The sequence below is a fragment of the Montipora foliosa genome, chromosome 11 (assembly GCF_036669935.1).
Source record: "Montipora foliosa isolate CH-2021 chromosome 11, ASM3666993v2, whole genome shotgun sequence".
Taxonomy (NCBI): Eukaryota; Metazoa; Cnidaria; class Anthozoa; order Scleractinia; family Acroporidae; genus Montipora; species Montipora foliosa.
Genome location: NC_090879.1, coordinates 18,372,410 through 18,390,984, shown reverse-complemented (window position 1 = coordinate 18,390,984; position 18,575 = coordinate 18,372,410). Strand labels below are relative to the sequence as shown.

At 40.5% G+C, this 18,575-nt stretch overlaps 1 protein-coding gene across 1 annotated transcript in view; it reads right to left on the bottom strand.

Moving 5' to 3' along the window:
- Nucleotides 1-274: 274 nt before the first annotated feature.
- The window catches only part of LOC137974848 (intraflagellar transport protein 172 homolog), a 39,695-nt gene continuing 21,394 nt past the window's right edge, over nucleotides 275-18,575 (bottom strand). Inside the window, exons 31-56 of the mRNA XM_068821840.1 lie at nucleotides 18,489-18,575; nucleotides 17,844-17,904; nucleotides 17,262-17,336; nucleotides 16,379-16,495; nucleotides 15,712-15,778; nucleotides 15,489-15,564; nucleotides 14,754-14,912; nucleotides 14,572-14,659; nucleotides 13,628-13,720; nucleotides 13,079-13,135; nucleotides 12,639-12,691; nucleotides 11,731-11,866; nucleotides 11,114-11,209; nucleotides 10,655-10,764; nucleotides 10,226-10,289; nucleotides 9,095-9,181; nucleotides 8,409-8,525; nucleotides 7,457-7,567; nucleotides 6,092-6,211; nucleotides 5,144-5,239; nucleotides 4,970-5,029; nucleotides 4,587-4,685; nucleotides 4,213-4,269; nucleotides 3,684-3,780; nucleotides 1,798-1,889; nucleotides 275-585 (exon numbers count right to left, since the gene is read on the bottom strand). The exon at nucleotides 18,489-18,575 is cut by the window's right edge and continues 11 nt beyond it. Of these exons, the coding sequence (XP_068677941.1) occupies nucleotides 496-585; nucleotides 1,798-1,889; nucleotides 3,684-3,780; nucleotides 4,213-4,269; nucleotides 4,587-4,685; nucleotides 4,970-5,029; nucleotides 5,144-5,239; nucleotides 6,092-6,211; nucleotides 7,457-7,567; nucleotides 8,409-8,525; nucleotides 9,095-9,181; nucleotides 10,226-10,289; nucleotides 10,655-10,764; nucleotides 11,114-11,209; nucleotides 11,731-11,866; nucleotides 12,639-12,691; nucleotides 13,079-13,135; nucleotides 13,628-13,720; nucleotides 14,572-14,659; nucleotides 14,754-14,912; nucleotides 15,489-15,564; nucleotides 15,712-15,778; nucleotides 16,379-16,495; nucleotides 17,262-17,336; nucleotides 17,844-17,904; nucleotides 18,489-18,575 (2,365 nt within the window). The 3' untranslated portion in view covers nucleotides 275-495. The remainder of the gene's footprint in view (nucleotides 586-1,797; nucleotides 1,890-3,683; nucleotides 3,781-4,212; nucleotides 4,270-4,586; nucleotides 4,686-4,969; nucleotides 5,030-5,143; nucleotides 5,240-6,091; nucleotides 6,212-7,456; nucleotides 7,568-8,408; nucleotides 8,526-9,094; nucleotides 9,182-10,225; nucleotides 10,290-10,654; nucleotides 10,765-11,113; nucleotides 11,210-11,730; nucleotides 11,867-12,638; nucleotides 12,692-13,078; nucleotides 13,136-13,627; nucleotides 13,721-14,571; nucleotides 14,660-14,753; nucleotides 14,913-15,488; nucleotides 15,565-15,711; nucleotides 15,779-16,378; nucleotides 16,496-17,261; nucleotides 17,337-17,843; nucleotides 17,905-18,488) is intronic.

The following is an 18,575-nucleotide window of genomic DNA, read 5'->3' as shown; positions in this document are numbered from 1 at the left end:
TGAGGGAACTTGAAAATTATCAACATGTCAGCCCAGAAGCCAATGTTTCTCGCTTCTCTTTTATTTGTTATTCTTCAGAGACTGGAATGCTGTATTTCAATACCACACAATTCAGTGCCTTCTGATTTTCTGTAGCACGTACCACAGGCAAGCCAGTGTATGCTTCACAGAAGCATCTAGTCTATCTTGAAATGGAAGGAAAAGATGTAACATCTTGTACCCAGTGAGACACTACACGTGTGTGCAAAGGCGAGAAGACAACAAGAAAAGTAAATGCGCTTCAAATTGTAATTAAGTTTATGTACAACTCTGATCATTACAATTCTTTCTTTATACAAGAAACATAAACAAATGAATCTAGCAATGTGCAGAGAGGGAAAAGACTTAAATTAGAGCAACTGCGTGTTTACGGACAAATGTTCCGTTTCGCTGAACCCAGCTGAGTCAGTGTCTTCGTAGTATTTGTTTGATGTCACGGCAGAATGATTTGACCCATCAGTTGAACGAATAAGAAGGGTTCTGAGGAGCTCCACACCAGTTTCCCAGAAAGCGCAGCACGTCTTGGCACTCAGGACTGTGAGAAACCTAAAAAGGAAACAACCATCATGAAAAGTTGCCTGTCAAGACACTGCCACACATCAGAGCTCAAGAGAGGGTTCGTTAACAAGCTAAATCTCATCAAACGCAGTCGCTTTTCACTTGTAGATCTATATTTTAAAGTTATTTTACTCTCGGTTACATATGCGCTACCAATTTGGGGATGTTACACAAATAAGAACGAATTCAACGCTTTGAAATCCGTACATTGTAGGGCTGCTAGTCTAAGAGTTATATATAACCTTCCGCGTGACATGCCCTCTGTAGATGTAAGAAAAATAGCTAAGTGGGACTCTTTATTCAACACTTATAAGATCAAAATAGCCACCTTAATTTATAAAATTTATAATCACACAACTCCATCATGCTTGGAAAATTTAGTCCCAAAGAAAGAGACTAAGTATGACCTCCGCCATCAACATCGTGTTAGCGTACAACGTTTTGAAACTTATTACTTAAAAAACTCTACATCATACAGAGGAACCATTGCTTGGAATCTTTTAGAACCATCCGTTGTCAGCGCAAGAGATTATGCTAAAAGGGCAAAAAAGTCTTCCGCACACAAAAACTTGAATTTTAGGGAAGGGTCACCGCAAATGGGTCATCTAATTGACAATGACATCGCATTTTATTGGTTTTATGCATATCTTTTGTATTTTTCAATTTTTTATTATCCTATTAACATTTTTGTTTACACGGCCCCATAAGTTATATTAGCCTTAAAACCTACCGCGTTTAAATAGAGCGAGTTTCAATTGAGTGCCGTAAAACCAAAACCAAAGTAATTACTTTGGCCAATCAAAAAGGACGGAGACAATCCAGTAAACCAATCAAAAGTAATTACACGTAGCCGACACAAAGCGCGGGAAAATGTGCACGCGCGAGCGACGAATGGTTTTGGTTTCACTTCTGATTGGTTAAAAAATTTGGCGCGAGAAATTTGAACCAATCACTGAGTGAAGTAATCATAAACCAAAGTAATTATCTAATTACTTTCGACACTCAATTGAAAACTGCTCTAAAAGATGTTGTTGTTGTTGTTGACAGATACACACAAATGCAAGGCAAAATTAACGAATGAACGCTAAACCATGCCAAGCAGGTCATTTTGGTGGTCGTCTCGCATAGCAACTTTTAATGTCGTCCAACAACTATCGTCGACAGATGACAAGCGTTTGCAAGCGACTCCAGCAACCCTACCTTAGTAGCCATGATGAACTTGTTCCAGTCCTCCTTGTTGGCAGCTTTACCCGGACGTTTAAATTCCATCTTATTTCGCAAAACAGGATACCCTGAACAAAAAGACTTGTCTATGACCAATCATATTCGAAAAAGATTCAAGAATGGAGGAGAATTTTATCGCGATTAAATAAGGCACCAGTTTGTTAAGAGGGAATTCGTTCGTTCCCAAGTCAGACCAACATCCAGTATCTTACAATAACTGAACGCATTGCAATTGGCTATTTAAGGAGTTCATTTCTGCTTCCGCTTCTAAGCGAGTCTAATTGCAAACTTTTTCTTATGAAAATTATTTTTCATTCATATATAAAGTAGAACTAATTACCATCACAAAAACTTCGCCCTCCCTTTGAAGAGGAGGCAGACATCACTCGGAAATGGCCTATTGCAACTGTAAATGATTAGAATTCATATATTTTTCCACAGCGAGTCAGAATAAGCATGTGCCCCATCCAATCATTAGAAGGGGGCATAGGCCCCAGTGTCTTAGCTTGTGACTCAATCTAGGTTCTAGGCGAACCTGTGAACCTTCCTTGGCTATTCGAATAAGCGACTGCTAATCAACTGTTCGCAAGCAATTCTTGTGACAAAACATTCCCAATAAGTTACACATTAAGGACGGTGCCTACTAATTCAAAGGTATTTTTGCGCGGTTTACTGACTATGCGGGAAAAGCAGATCTTAACAAGTGTTATTGAAATCCAAAAAGAAAACTGGGGTAACCACGCATTTTTCGAAGATAATTAATCAACAATATTTGTAAAAATCTTTAAAATACAAAGCAATGTATAGGGTTCTTTTCCAAATTCAAGCTTACTTCTGAAAAGTGCGTGGTTACCCCCAGTTTTCTTTTCGGATACCAAGAGCACTTGCTAAGTTCTGCTTTCTCCGCATTGTTTGGAACCGCGCAAAAATATCCCTGTATTATTAAGCACCGCCGATAGGAAATCCGAGTATCTGGAGATATGCAGAACGTATGCGCAATAACAATAGTAGGCACCGTTCTTAAGTGCTGTCGTGGTGTGCATTTGAAGATTTACCGAAAACTACATACGTAATTCGAAGCCGTTCATATTTTATGACGATACTAGAGGGTTTAAGCATGCATGCGACGTTTTTGAGCCGCGGACGGCAACCGGAAGTGAGCTCTTTTCCCTTTTATCTTGTCTTGTCACTATCACCTTTATATTACTAAGTCGGGGGTGGAAGCTGAATAGTTCGACCTCGATTATTCATTATTCTTTGTGTGTTTTGTTCGGATTTTTCATTATTCTTTTTAGATTTTTGTAGGTTATTCATTATTCATTAACAATTATTCGCCGAAGGCGAAGTGATTATCGGTGAATATTCACCGAGACAAAGTCGAGGTGAATATTCACCGATAATCACTGAGCCTGAGGCGAATAATTGTTTTAGTATAAATACACAGGTGATTATTTCAAAAAAGAGAAAAAAAGAACATTTCAACGCGAAATCATCTTCAACTTACAGTGCCAAAACGACTACTGGCAGCCATTTTGTCCGTCGAGGTGATTATCGGCTGATAATCCGAGGTAGCGAGCCAATCAGAGCGCGCGATTTTGTATAATGACCTGCGTATTTATACTAATTGTTGTTATTCATTATTCCACTGGCATATTAACTGCGTTATTCATTATTCCGGCGTTTTCAGACCCAATTATTCATTATTCATTCTTTATTTATACTCGTTATTCATTATTCATTATTCAGCTTCCACCCCCGATATTAAGTATCTTTCCTCCAGTGTGAGACACTACTGTCCTGGCATTAGAAATGTGCCGTCCGCGGCGCAAAAACGTCGCGTATTTAAACTCACGACTACTTACCAGTGATGACACAAGGGAGAGAGTTAATACCGGTGTTAACAGCTACAAGACAAGCCTCGTAAGTGTCGCGTTCATCAGTTGGTAATACCTGCTCCACCTGCGGGGGAAAAAAAATGAAAACATGAAGCCCAATTAATTCGAAATATTTCCCTGGGGAGCTGTATTCACCCTGAGGTGGTTTTCAGGGATGAACTGAATCTGGATTGAATTGGAATAGTTTAGAGATGGTTTTCGTGGGGCGGGAAGAACCGGAGCTTACGGAGAAAAACCTCTCGGAGCAGAAAAAAGCAATAAACCGGGCGAGTGCTCTCACCAATGCACCATTCTTGCTCCCCAGTCGTTACTAAAAATCACAAGGCTACCTATGATGTCTCAAAGTTAGAAGCTGTTGCTTAGAATTCCTTAACACCCTCGCTCTAAAATATTAAAATTGTCCAAGTCATTGTCTGGTTGTTTGTCATCAGCTGATATACCGGACTTCTATAAAACACGATCAATGAAATATCGTGAACATGTTTCTTAATCCAACCTTTTGATCCATGGATACCGCTAACACCCACTCTTTTACTTCTTCGCGCTTCTCCTCCTGCAAAACGAACAGCGAGAATTTCTAGATGAAATGCAAATAGGCGGAGTGAATCAGAGAGAGGTCAGAGTGCGGGGTTTTCATGCCGGTGATCCTGGTCAAATCCCGTTCTGTATACTGGCTGAATCCCGAATTCAACTGCACTGACGTTTCAAAAAAAGCCAACCGGTTACTTCCTTTTAGAGACCAGTTTTCTTAATGCCCAATGTTAACTTGAACTCTTACTATCTATTCATGGAGTGGGGACACATGACAGTCAGCTTTTTAAGGTTTATAAATATGGTCAAAAACGCGCATTCTTTTTCACTGTTTCTTACTGGTAGATGCTGTTTCTCCGGAACTGGCACTTCAAAGGGTATATCAGTGTCGGCAAAATCGCTATTGTCCAACATGTCAAGACTTCCTTCTTCGATACCCTGCAAATAAACGACAAACCAGAAATAAGTGACAAAAAGATACCACTCCCCCCTCCCCAACACAAATAAAGAAAGGCACACTTGTAGAGGCGAGACCTGCAGAGACCTCTGACCTCCTCGAACAGCTTCTCTTCCGAGACTGAGAAGCGTGCGTCATATTCAGAGGGCAAAGGGAGAGTTGGGGAATTTTGCCTATCTTAAAATAAAGAAAGCATTTGTTCAACCCTAACAGAAAAATCAGAATTATGAAAAGGAATTAGACAAAAACTATCATCTGGATGTACCTCACTTAGATCCAAGTACCGATTTAAAAATACGAAAGCCATGTTGTCCCAGCCAACACCCTGTTAGAGAGGAAGTACAAAAAAGATACAAAGCTGGTCAAGATAAAATATACTACGTTACGCGACTGTGCAGTCATGTACGAAAACTTTTCCGAGGTATAATAGTCTACTAACCTTAGCCGCAACCCCAGCCTCATAAAACGCCTTGTCACAAGGGATAACATCCGAGTGGCGGAGAAGAGAGATGGACAATTTAGCAGCCAGGGTATCCTATTTCACAAATAAAGCGTAAGTATAATAACGGTATAAAACCAAATTTTCTCGCATCGATGGGTTACCATATTTTCTTTACAATGGTGTTCGGCGCGCGCGGAGCTCCGCTATTATGTTGCGCTCTCTGCACGATTACATTTAGATAGGACTTTCGCTTTGTCCATGACAGGTGTTGCAAGAAAACAGTAACAACAGAAGCGCGAAAATTCAAGGCGAGAAGCGGGCGCGCGCTGCCAGATTTCGCGCGATTGCTGTCTTTTCGCGTCAATCCCAGAGTTGCTGCTCGCTATCTTGTAGCTGGTAACCTTAGTTATCATTCTAACAATCCCAGCTCATGGAGTTCAGTTTCGTAAACCTTGCCCCACCTACAACAGGTTATGATCTATCGAACTCTCTCAATCAGTACACTAAACTGACTTTAATCACAGATTTCTCGTACTCGTTTAACAACAGGCCCCAGTTGTTCGAAGAATGGATAGCGCTATCCACTGGATAAGTCAGTCGGTTTTGCCAGTGTTTATCCGCTGGATAGTGATTTATCCCGTGGATAGCGTTATCCACCTTTTGAACAACCACCGGAAGCAATGTGTGTAAAAGCAAGGAAAACCTGGAGTTCTCTGTGAAAGTATCGCGTAATCTAATTGGTCGTTTCTAAGCGAGAATCAATGAAACTAGTTGATCCAAGGTTACATCAATGTTGCTAATCCAGTAATGAAAACATTCGCACGTCCTTATCAAATGACCACGTCTCCGCGACAATGGTCTGAAAATAAATGCTGACCAGTAGAAAATATTAAGGGTGTCATGTGATCAGGGGAATTTACTGTAATGACTGTTGGCAACACCCACCAGTGATTTGTGTTGCATACATGCGCATCTGGTGCTGTAGTAGTGAACAATATCCAATGTGACTTCAAACTCTTGCGCTTGAGCTGAATTTGCAGCAGATCCTTTACTCAGTCCATCGACCTACAATAAATTTTAAAATGTTACTCGGCGATTTTCAATTGAGCTTAAGGACGGTGCCTACTATTGTTATCGCACATACGTTCTGCGCATTTCGAGGTACTCCGGTTTCCTATCAGTGATGATTACTAATTCAGGGATATTTTTGTGCGGTTTAAAACTATCCGGATAAAGTAGATCTTAGTAAGTACTCTTGGTATCCAAAAAGAAAATTGGGGGTAACCATGCATTTTTGAGAGATAATTAAGCTTTAATTTGAGAAAGAACGGGATACATTGCTTTGTATTTTACAGGTTTTTGCTATTATTATTAATGAATTATCTTTGAAAAATGCGTAGGGACCCCTAATTTTCTTTTTGGATTTCAATAACACTTGTTAAGATCTACATTTCCTGCATAATCATAAACCGGGGCCAAAATACCTTTGAATTAGTAGGCGCCGTCCTTAAAGAGAAATTTTGCGATTGCGTTGGCTTTACATTACTGCACTTAGTGATTGGTTAGGGAGGTTACGCCAATGAATCGACTTCTCTTCCGTCTACTGTAAATCTAGAATTGCAAGGCTCTCAAGGTCGTCCTCTTAAGTTGTTTGTAAGCTGATTATTATCTTCATTCTCAATACCTGTCTGACTGACATTTCATTGAAATTGTGAGGAGAATTTACATACCGATCACTCCTGGGAAAACGGGAATGGTATAAATTCGGTACTGATATTGGTATCAGAGAGGTTAAGCATGACGTTTACGGCCAGCGGCAAACGGGAAACGACAGCCTCCTGCTTATCATAAAAGCGTGAAAATTCTCTCATTTTAACTTGTCTCGTTCCTTTGAGCAGTTGCTTGATATATGGAGCTAACAGGACAGAAATGAGCTAATATCAAGCGGGGTTCTTCCATTTTTGGCAAAACCCTAATTTCACCTCGGCGTTTTCCGTTTGGCGTCAACGTCATGCTCTGTAGTACTGGTATGGTCACGGTCTTTGCTTATTATACTAGTAATATACTTTGTATTTTTGAGAGTATAAGGTTCACTTTCATGAGAGGAGAGTAGCTTTAGAATGGGAATCAATTTCCCCTCTGCTACAATCCCGCCATCTTTTAGCTATTTTCTCCCTTTGTAAAGATAGCAAAGAATCGAGGGCCAAAGAGACAAAGTAAATATGACTGGCAATGTGCATGACCACCCTGTCGAAATTTTCGACAATCGTTCAGGATTTTTTTACTCTGAGCGGTTTTGTTAGAACTCACTATCTCAAACAACACGTCTCTGAGATCAGCCCAAGTGCGGTAACTCTCGGCGGAACTGAGTCCTGGCATCGATATGATATCCGATATGATTCGCTTGTATATATTGAAGTTCTGGTGGAGGAAACAAACGAAAGCGTTAGTTCCAGCGAAGTGTTCCAGCGCTCACGGGGATTAAATCAATGTAACTTGATTGCTTATTTGCAATTTCCAGCTTAACCAACCCAAACCCTAAAGAAGCCTCTACCTCCTGACGCATCCCACCAATGTGGCCTGGGTTCGATTCCCTCACTCGGCGTCATATGTGGGTTGACTTTGTTGTTTGTCTACTCTGCACCGAGAGGTTTTCTCCGGGTACTCCGGTTTCCCATCTCCTCAAAAACTAACATTTGACTTGATTTGTGTTAATTGATAATTTCAGTTTACAGTGTCCCTAATTAGTACCACAGCGCTAGAACGACTAGACACTTAAATAAAAAACAATAAAAGCAAGGTGACACACGCTAACGCCAACCCGGTGTGGCCAACACATCACGCATGCGCACAAACCTTTCACCTGGTCAATTAGCAGCCATGGACAGCTGTTTCGGCCTTTTGGGCCTCATCAGCATAGCGTAGCTAACATACTGTTCTCCCGCGGCAAGCGTGTGGGAAGGTGGATCACATAAAGAGATCGGTGTGCCACGTAAATTAAAAAAAAAACAAGTTTCTTTCCTTTTCTTTCACTTGACCGAGAGCTGGACCCATTCTGTAGAAACGCACCATCGCTTTTTAAATCCCAAGCACTTTTCTTTCCCCCCGGCACTAGTTACCACAAACGACATCCCAAGAAGGACCCGTCTAGGTAGGTTATTGATTCTAATCTGCTCAAAGCCCCTGCTAAATCACACTAACAACGACGAAGATGTTTCCAAGCTTTGGCAGAAGTTAGCTAAAGTCAACCTGCTGTAACTACCTGAGGATTTGCCGGGGCACCGTATCTGCAAAACAAGTCCAACGCCTTGAGGGTGTTGTCGTCTTTGATCAGATTTGCAGCATACAACGCAACATACTTACTGAGAACCTCATAGCCCTACAGACAAAAAGTTAGAAAACAAGTGTGACATATCGTATCGTGACGAAGCAACTATCACGTAGCGTAAAAACTTGATGAGAGGGGAGGGGAGGGGGCACACGGTGAACACAACATTTTCTACCAATCATCATTCAAGGTATTAAGCCGGAAACTATCACGAAGTTCTTTACAACCTGTAATTTCATCGGATCAGTAATAAAGGACTCAGCTTTGTCGTGTCAAGGGTAAAAGTCCGCCGTTATCGCTGCATGTCTTTCTCTGTCCATAGACCTAATCGGCTAACTCAATGTTGCACCCAATTCAAATCTCCCGAGATTAAGATTCTTTGTGTATTGTATTTGTATGACAATGCAGCATTCATATGTAAATGATATGGAAATACCTGAAATAAAACGCATTCTATTCCCAAAGGGTTTGAATTGGGTACAACATTGAGTTAGCCGATTAGGTCTATTGTATTTATAAACGAATCAGGTGAGTGGTTTTTATAGCTGCGTCCCGACCCATTCAGAGCGACTGTAGAGGCCCAATATCACTTTGATAGCGGGAAAAAACTGCTTTGCTACCTGTTGCTCAGCAGTTTCAATGGCCTTGTCCCACTGTCCTCTTTGTATCATCATATCCAAACCGGCAATTACGTCTACATCCACCAACTGCGAAAGAAAAGCAAGCCAATAACTACACACATAATATCGACCAAGCCGCTGGCACGCAAAAGGATTAGTTTCAATTACGAAAAAGCGTAAGAACGAAAAATCCTCATTAGCTGAGTGAAATCGAGAAAAACTCAGGACGTCAGTGGTGAAATAACCAAGCGCGAGACTTTAAGGGACACGGCAGCGCACTACAAGAGCATGCGCAACTACGATTTCAGATCTTCGGGGAGTTTGTGGACATGTTCTCATGTGGAAATTTGTTTGGAAACTACAACAATAGCAGCTGCATTAGCCCGTCCGTCTTTGACTTCATTTTTGTTAAAATGTCACATTTACGTGTGCATGCGCAGCTTTTCTCTTAATGAAAATACAGACATTACAACTGCTACATTACACGTTACTAGACAGATAGAAAAGATCACTATTCTCAAAAACATACATCATTTTTTTAAAGGCTCCATGTCATTGAGTATTTGTGATTACAGATATGTATTTTTGTAATTCAATTTTATCTTGAATTAAACTTATGTAACTTGTGCAGCTGATCGAAGTTCACCCTGCGAGTAGAGCCTCCTTTTTTTTCTTTTTCTTCACTGAGGAGGAGAAAAGGAGGCTCTGCCTGAATCGCGTCAACACTTTGAAGCCGCCGCAGCCCGAACTTCTGGACTAGTCAATCTTGCTTTCTTTCGTCAAACCCGTTTTTCCGGTGTAAGCATCCGTTTAGTGATAAAACCGATTATTATAATTGAGCCCTCTGTACCGTGAAAAACCAAGATAGCGGCGAGATCTGCTCGAAGCCAAGCACTTAAGCCTGGGTTCGAAATTGTATCCTGGCAACATGCAGCGAATGCTCAATAAAGATCTTACTCGACTCATGCAGAGTCTTTCTCGAGAACGCCAAAATCGAGTAAGCAAAAGAAAGGCTCTGCTAGCAGGGTGATTAAAGTTTCGTTTCTACCTTCAAAAATTAAACAACTCATCGACCGCGCCTTTTAACCCTTACATATTTAAAAATGTCGGTGAGTTGTAAGTCTTACAGACCTGTTCAGCTTGTCCTTTTTGTTTTAAGAACGCAACATATGCCTCTTCCACGTACTGTTCATACCTAAGAGAGACAAGAATCAGTAACGTCACAACGTACATGTGATGAAACAAACAAATGCCCAATTGGGACTCCTTTGAGGATGCACCATTCTAGTTTTGAAGGTTGGCGAAAACCGTACATGACTGAGAAATTCCTCAGTAACCACCCAAAATGTGACCCTCCCAACAAAACCAAATGATAGAGAAATGAAAACTTTGTGCAGAAATTCTGAATAAAAAAAGTCGTATCGTGAAAAAAGTCCCCATCCGTCGATCCATTCCCCTGACCGACTTAGGGTCATATCCTTTGCGGCCTGAGACGACGGAAGGTGCACTGAAGAAGAAATGACTGGCGAAGGGGATTTGCATTTAAAAAAATAGACTCACTTTGGTGCCATCTCAGCAGCACATCTCTTAGCTTTGGGCCACAGTTCACCCTGAATGTAAACATCTATGGCTTCTTTGACCATCTCTACACCAAGATAAAGCTCACCAGCCTAGAATTATAAACATAAAGTTATTTTAATTAGCGACAGATAAAACTAGAGTGGAAAGGTCAGTTATAGCTTCCATTATGTACTTCCCATGTGACTGAACTGTCGAGACTTGTTTGGCAATAAAACCGAGTTACCTAAAATAGATTTCTCACAAAAAAGGACAGCTTGACTTCTGTTGGTATCTACAGTTTTTAAAATCTGTTGGGCCGGACCTAGGGTTGTTCTTTTCAATTACGACGCTCTCTAGATTGTCTTCATGACGGTCCAAATTCCCTCGAAACTTCCCCTTCAACTTGACTATATGCCATCGCAATCAAAACGTCATTCGTTTGCTTGAAAGCCGACAAACCTGTTCATAGCACTTGATTTCAGCAAGTCTTGCACAGGCTACCCTCGCTACATCGTAGGCACGATCACTAACAAACTTCATCGCTAACTCCACAGCCTGAAAATAATATGAAGGGAGAGAAGGTAGATCAAACAGGAAAAAATGATTTTGAGTAAGCTAAAAGAGATGCTGAACGAAATCTTTGAAGAAACATTGAAATGATGACGTTATGAGCAACTACGCGCAAATAACTGAAAAAAAAAAACCCGAAGGTTTCCAAACCAATGAAATTTCGATAACATGTTTGGATTGCGCTTGTACCAACGAGCCAAAGAAAGCTTGTGGGCCGGTGCACGTTCTAAACAACTCTTTACTGGCAACGTCATGCCACGTGGACCGAATTAAAGATGATGTAACTAACAACAACAACAACAATTTCACTTTTTTCTTTTACGTAAGAGATACATCTTCTCTGGCCTGCAGATAGCAAGGGCTAATCTGAACGCAGGGTTGCTCATTACTACAAGAAGGAACAGAAATATGGCTCAACAGGGAGACAACATTTTTCCAAGGTTTGACCAGGTTTTGAAAATGAGGTAATGGGCTAACTTCATCGGAGCTATGTAGCTTTTACCCACCTTCACCATAGCACCTTCTACGAGATCGTGGTCGGTGGTCATATTGGGTGTAATCTTCGTGTACATATCAATCGCCCGGTTGTATTCTCCTTTCTTTTCCCACTCAATCCCTTGATTTAATAGCGACTCTGCACCCCTGAGGAGGAAGAAAATTCATTCAAGTCCCGTTCTTTGAGACACATACAATCCAAACTTGAGGTTTTCCTTGAATGTCGAAGGTACATAAGAAACTACTTTGGTTTTAAAATAACACTTCTGTTGTATGATTGGACCAAAGATCTCGCGCACCTTGTTTTTCAACCAATCAAAAGCAAAAACAAAACAATCACATGCACCTTGGCACCTTGTGTCGGCTACATGTACTTTCTTCCAATTTAATTATCTCTGTGTAATTTTGTAATTTAATTAATTTTGTAATTTAATGGGGACAGCTATTCTTAGAGTTATTTTCATAGAGTTATGTCGTAGAGTTAGAGTTAAGTTTCTAAAATCCTGAAGCAAAAACAAAACAATCACATAATGGCCACTAGAAAAGGTGCAGATTATTTACCAAAACAATCACATAATGGCCATAATGGCCAAAATCTTGAATTAAGGATTTTGGAAGTCGTTAACTCTAACTCTAAGTCATAACTCTACTGAAATAACTCTAATGATAGTTAACCTCTAATTTAATTATCTCTGTTTTATAAACTAGTCAAGTGAGTATCCTCACAAGGCAGAGAAATTTTGTCCTCGCGTTTACGAACTCAAACAAAAACATTTCCAAAAGAGGAGTAGGACTACTATTGAAATAATTTTTAAACAGTGGCGATGGTTACTCTGAGGGTGTTCTCTCGTGAAATTCGTGACTTTTTTTACTCCTCAGTTTCATATAAAAGCGTTCTTGATCATCAAAAGGAAGTTACCTGTTGCCCTTGGACATAACCTCTCTGTCATATTCATCTTGCCACTGTTGCAACTATTGGAGTAAAGAAAATGACAATTTAATACAATGACTTTTAATCATACAAGTTATTGCATAATACGGCATCTTTAATCCAGGTTTGCGGCCGCAATGATCTTATTTAGAGGTCGTGGGTTCGATTCACACCATTGTCGAAGATTTTTGTCCTTTCTAATATCTTGTTTCTGTGATGACAAAAAAACGCTAAGGTCCAGCAGCTTGGTTAAGTATCGATACACAGGTCTTAGTATCGGTATTAAGTATCCATACAGAGATCGAAGGTTCGATTCCCACCCAAGTCAAATATTTTCTTACTATATTTTCTATATTAATTCGGAACGCGGTGCCACATAACAAGGTCCAGCATTCTTAACTGCAGCTTAGTTAAGTATCGGTACATACCTTATGGGGAAGGTATTCTTTCACAACACGTAGGGCATCGGTCCACATACCAGCTTCCTGTTTTAAAAAAAAATATCTTAAGGTGAGAAAACCACCAAGGTATCACAGTGGTATCCTACCTCAGAACTTTTTCCGGAACATGATATACGTAAATATGGTACAAAAGCGCATTATGTTTGAAAAGTTATTCTCGTGTCCCAGTGTAAATTTCACAAATTTTGTAAACACTGCGGTATAAACACAGGAATAAGTCAATGCATCAAATCACCATTTCGCGAGACGGAAGTGATCGGGGATTGCACGATATTGTCCGCACAAGAGAAGAACACTAATCTTCCGCGAACCCCTCTCGCGAGAAGTCTTGCGAGAGGGCTATAGTTTTCAGTCTCGCTAATCTCGAAACAGAGAGCGTCAAGTTCGGTCACGAGTGTTGAAAAATGTTCTCTCTTCGCCCAGGATTAAAACCTGTGCACCTTCTGCTGGGTTAAAACTTTATCACAGAACGGGGGCCCAGGAATTTTTACACCAAAAGTTGAATTGTGTACTCACTTTGTAATAACGTGCGGAAAGTTCTGGTCTCTGAGCACGCAAAAGGAACGTCTCTGCTTTCTGAAATTCCTTCTTATCAAATGCAACACGAGCCTGCCAAGAAAACAGTTAAACATGGGTGGAGGTAAGGGAGAAAAATCAGGCGCTAACGAAAGATGTTAGGATTATCAATGATAAAAACGGAAGATTTAAGCCATCTTCTTCCCAGAGGCTATATTTCCGACTGATAAGTTCGGATCATTGTTGTAATGAACGCGAACCCAATGTCACCCAAGTTAGAGCCCCTGTCGGTGGGGATTTTCCTAATTTAGGAGGCCGAGTCCTAAAAGATATCAGTTGTTGGATTACTGGCTTCTCAGAAGGCGTCAGTTGAGTAAATTATCCGCTTACAATCTAAGCGAAACTTGAGTCCTTCTTATCTGCTACCGCTTATCAACCAATCGAAGACATCTAGTTAAAGGGGCTAGGTCACGCTATTTTAGGTAATTTTGTTTAATTTTCAAGTGAAGCTATGATCTTCGCAGTTATGAACGCAATTTTTACAATTGCGTAGAGAAGCCTGAAAAATTCAGGACTTCAACGGGGTTTGAACCCGTGACCTCGCGATTCCGGTGCGACGCTCTAACCAACTGAGCTATGAAGCCACTGACGTTGGGAGCTGGTCAATGACCAGTTTTGTCCATCCATGTCCCTTCTTGGCTTCCCTGTGTTTTGTTAGAGTTCTTCTATAGTTTTGAACAGTTATTTTGATATTTTAGTTAATTCTATGACCATTCGATCAGTGCTGAAATCGCCTAAAATTGCGTGACCTAGCCTCTTTAATTCAATAGGCACCTATGCGTAAAATACAGGGGGTAGAGTTATACGGAGTTAACTAATGGCGCAACAATTCCCATTCTAACTTCTGTTGTTAGCAAATAACTATAAAAAGCCCACAGAATTACCTGTCCAACTAACACGTCCGTTACACTATCAGGGTCATTTTCCTCTGCTACACGCTGAGCGCTGTCCCAGTCTTGGTTGTGAACATACCTACAATAGCATGGAGAAGAAATGAAAATGAAACCGACATTTTCCGGTATTCGTCAACAAATAAGATCTCCTGTTAGGTCCTAATCAAACTTACATTAAGACAGCTTCTTTGGACTTGCCAGCTTGGATAAACTCTTTCTCGGCTTCGCTAAACTTCCCCTCGTCCTCCAGGAACATGGCGTATTTCAGGTGAATGTCGGGAAGCTTTGACTTCATGGCGGTGCGCGATAAATCAAACGCAAACTCAAAAGCACTGAAATAAAATAAAGATAACAGAGCAGTTTTCAACTGAGTGTCAAAAGTAATTAGCGAATTACTCTGGTTTTGCATCACTTCACTCGGTGATTGGTTCAAAGTTCTCGCGCCACTTTTTCAACCAATCGTGGCTCGCGCGTGCACATTTTTCCGCGCTTTGTGTCGGCTGCGTGTAATTACTTCGAGTTCTGATTGGTTTACTGGATTTCCTCCCTCCTTTTTAATTGGCTAAAGTAATTACTTTAGATTTGGTTTTACGACACTCGATTAAAAACCGCTCTATAGAGCGCTTTTCAAATGAGTGTCGTAAAACCAAATAGGACTGCGAGTCACTGCTGGTGGTTCCTTAACGTAAATCTGAACATGCTGAATGGCCTGAAGGAACTTCATGAAAGGTTTTCAGTCTAGGGGCACATTTTTACCGGTATTCAACTATTCCACGTTCTCCACTCTAAGAGAATACTCTCAGAAACGAAATTTGAACACCAAATTCAGAGGGACTCCAATCTGAAATCTCATTTCCTAAAGAAACAAGACACAACTTGAAATTGCTTCTAGTCGATGCACATCTTACCAGTTTTCTGCGGCATAATCTATAGCCGACTCCAACAAACCAAACTTTTGTAACAACTTTACTGCTGAGTCTCCTCCTAAAAATAGCACCAGGAAAAGTGTTCAGAATTAATTTTCTTTTTACGATTAAAAAAAAAAAACGGAAGACTGCAAGGCTATGAGTCAGATTGTCTAAATATGTCACCTTGTTCTTATTTCCACCAAAAATTTGATCTTGAGCTTACCTAGACTCTTAGCCCACAAATACGCTACTTGCTTTGACGCGTTTTGGCTGCCATGCTGTTTGGCGACCTACAGGATAAAACGAGGTAAATAAGCGTGCAGAACGAGGGCAAGGTGTTCGAGTCCAAGTTGGATTTCATTGTTTCACGTTGGTTTTGACAAAAATAGGAAAACTATCAGATAAAACAATTCAGTCACTTCTCAGCACAACAGTTCTGGCAATTATTTAAAGCACCGGGTTGCCAAGTAGGAGGTCGCATCATTCGGACAAATGGTCCCGCCTTGTAATGATACATGCAAATGGTTAGACCACCCAATCATTTCGGAAAAGGACGCAGACAAACCGGTTTCATTGAAACTGTGGAAACAACCCCATGACCAAAAAAAAACACTACCAACTCAGAGCAATTCGTGTTTAAACAGCAATATTTCGACATTATCACAACGTCTTCACCAGTCGAGTGTAGCTCTCCATGCTTTAGTGACGATGTTGTAAGGCTCTCTGGCCACAGGAAGTCGATAGCATAAAGCTCCTTTCCTATTATTTTAAGCCTAGTAGGATGTATTCCCGAAGTTCTTATAAACACAAAGAAAGTTTCCTCTCGGATTAAAAGAAGTGTGACATAAAAGAGCGTTGTTATTGGTCCACGCCATTCAGCTCAAACTCACTCTGTAGGCCTCCTCCCACATGTCTTGATTTCTGTACATGTTAACCGCTGCTTTCCAGTCCCTCGCTTCCAAGAAATGATGTTCTGCCTGACGTAACTGGCCCTCACCTTCCAGTTCCTATAAAACAACACAAAAGCAACACAGAGATAAGTACAAAGAACGGAGGATTCAAGCCATATTCGTCCCGAGACCCGTACGCCCGAGGAATAATCTCGCTAAAAACTGACGTTCGACGACAACGTATTTATCCAATTTCATGATTTGTTCTCATACTAGAAAGAACCCAAAGACCTACGTTTATAAAAACATTCGGAAGTTCGAGGAAACAAAAACTTTGAAAAAACCTTTTGCAACAATTTAGTGCACAATAATGTGTTTTGCCCTTCTTGAGTATTGATATGTTGGGCGCAAATTAACCACATGACCACCCAATATACAGAACAAGGTTTTCATATTCCAGTTTTCCTCTGGGATAGGGAGCAACCGTCCGTCGTTGGAGAAGAGATCATTTAAAAATTCGCAGGTCGTTCGTTAATTGTGGCGAACCCTACCCCCCACCCCTCCCACCTTCCTGGCGGAAATATGAAAATAAGCAGCTCTTATTTGCGTTCATAGATCCGTCAAATAAGCACTGTGAAGAATCTTCCCTTCAAACCGAAAATTTACTTTCACGTCCCATGTAGTAAGTTTTAAAAAGTTCGGTGCTTATCGATATTTTATATAGGCATTTTATATTCATGAATATTTTATATATTCTTGACTACAAGTACCAGATATTCACCTGGTAAGGCTTACTCAGTAGAAGACAAACATGTACCACCAAACGTACAATTGAATGCCTGGATTTCTAAGAGATCAGATATATGTAACAAAAAGTCTTTACCTTTGCCAAGTGTATGTGAGTGTCTGCAAGGAGATCTTCGTGATGTATCGCCACAAGTCTGATCATGTTGTCAAACTAACCACAGTTAAAGCAAAAATCATTTAGTATGGATATATTTTTAAGGATTTAGGGTTAGTTTCCCGATACAAACCCCTCACTTAACGCAACATTTTTTCCGATCCTTTTTGGACGTTTCCTGTTTGGACGAGTGCATTGGTTAAGGTGGTTTACTATATTTAGCATTTTCCCCTAATTTGCCTTTATTTGTCACGTAAAATTACATTTTACATCAACTGCAGTGACTAACACTTCAGAAGAGATAACCTGTTCTTTAATTTCACACATTTCAAAATCTTGATCTTTTTCTATGAAAAACTGTAGTAGGCCATTTTAATTTATCAGAGATGTGTGAAATTTATTCATCCAGACAACCAGAATTAAGAGAACTGATAATCGGAAGGTCATAGCTTTGATTCCTGTTCGGAGCATTCCGATATTTCTGAGTTTCTCAGTCTCACCGTTGATAAATACATCTCAATCCCTAACCAGACAGACTTGGCAAAGGCGATTTAAACAAATTACCTGCCGCAATTTCTTGTACATGTTGATGGCTAGGTCGGGCTCATCTACTGTGACGTACAATCTAAAAAAGTACAATTTTTAAACCAAAGTGGTTAATTACACACCCTAACGATCTCAGAAAGGACAAGCAAAAAAAAGATTAACAGCAGGTGTCAACGAGTTTTTATTAATTAAACACTGGGTATGAACTTCAGAAAACGCTCGAGGAGAAACACAGCGTTTTTTTTTTCACTGAAACATGGGTTAACCTAAAATGCATTCGCGGGTTTTTTTCCTGCAGTAGGGAAAAGAATGAGATAATTATGCGCGGAGAGAGACGAGATACGTGTTATGCCACTTAAGACGTTTCACATATAGAGCGGTTTTCAATTGAGTGTCGAAAGTAATTTGCGAATTGTTTTGGTTTTGCATTACTTCACTCAGTGATTGGCTCAAAGTTCTCGCGACACTTTTGCAACCAATCAGAAGTGAAACCAAAACCAATCGTGGCTCGCGCGTGCACATTTTCCCGCGCTTTTTGTCGGCTACGTGTAATTACTTCGAGTTTTGATTGGTTTACTGGATTGTCTCTCTCCTTTTTGATTGGCCAAAGTAATTACTTTGGTTTCGGTTTTACGACACTCGATTGAAACTCGCTCTAATTACCTTTCTGCTTCTTTATATTTGCCTTGCGCCTCCAGCTCTTGAGCTTGCGATATGTAGATTACAGCCACTTCCTCTTGAGTCATACAT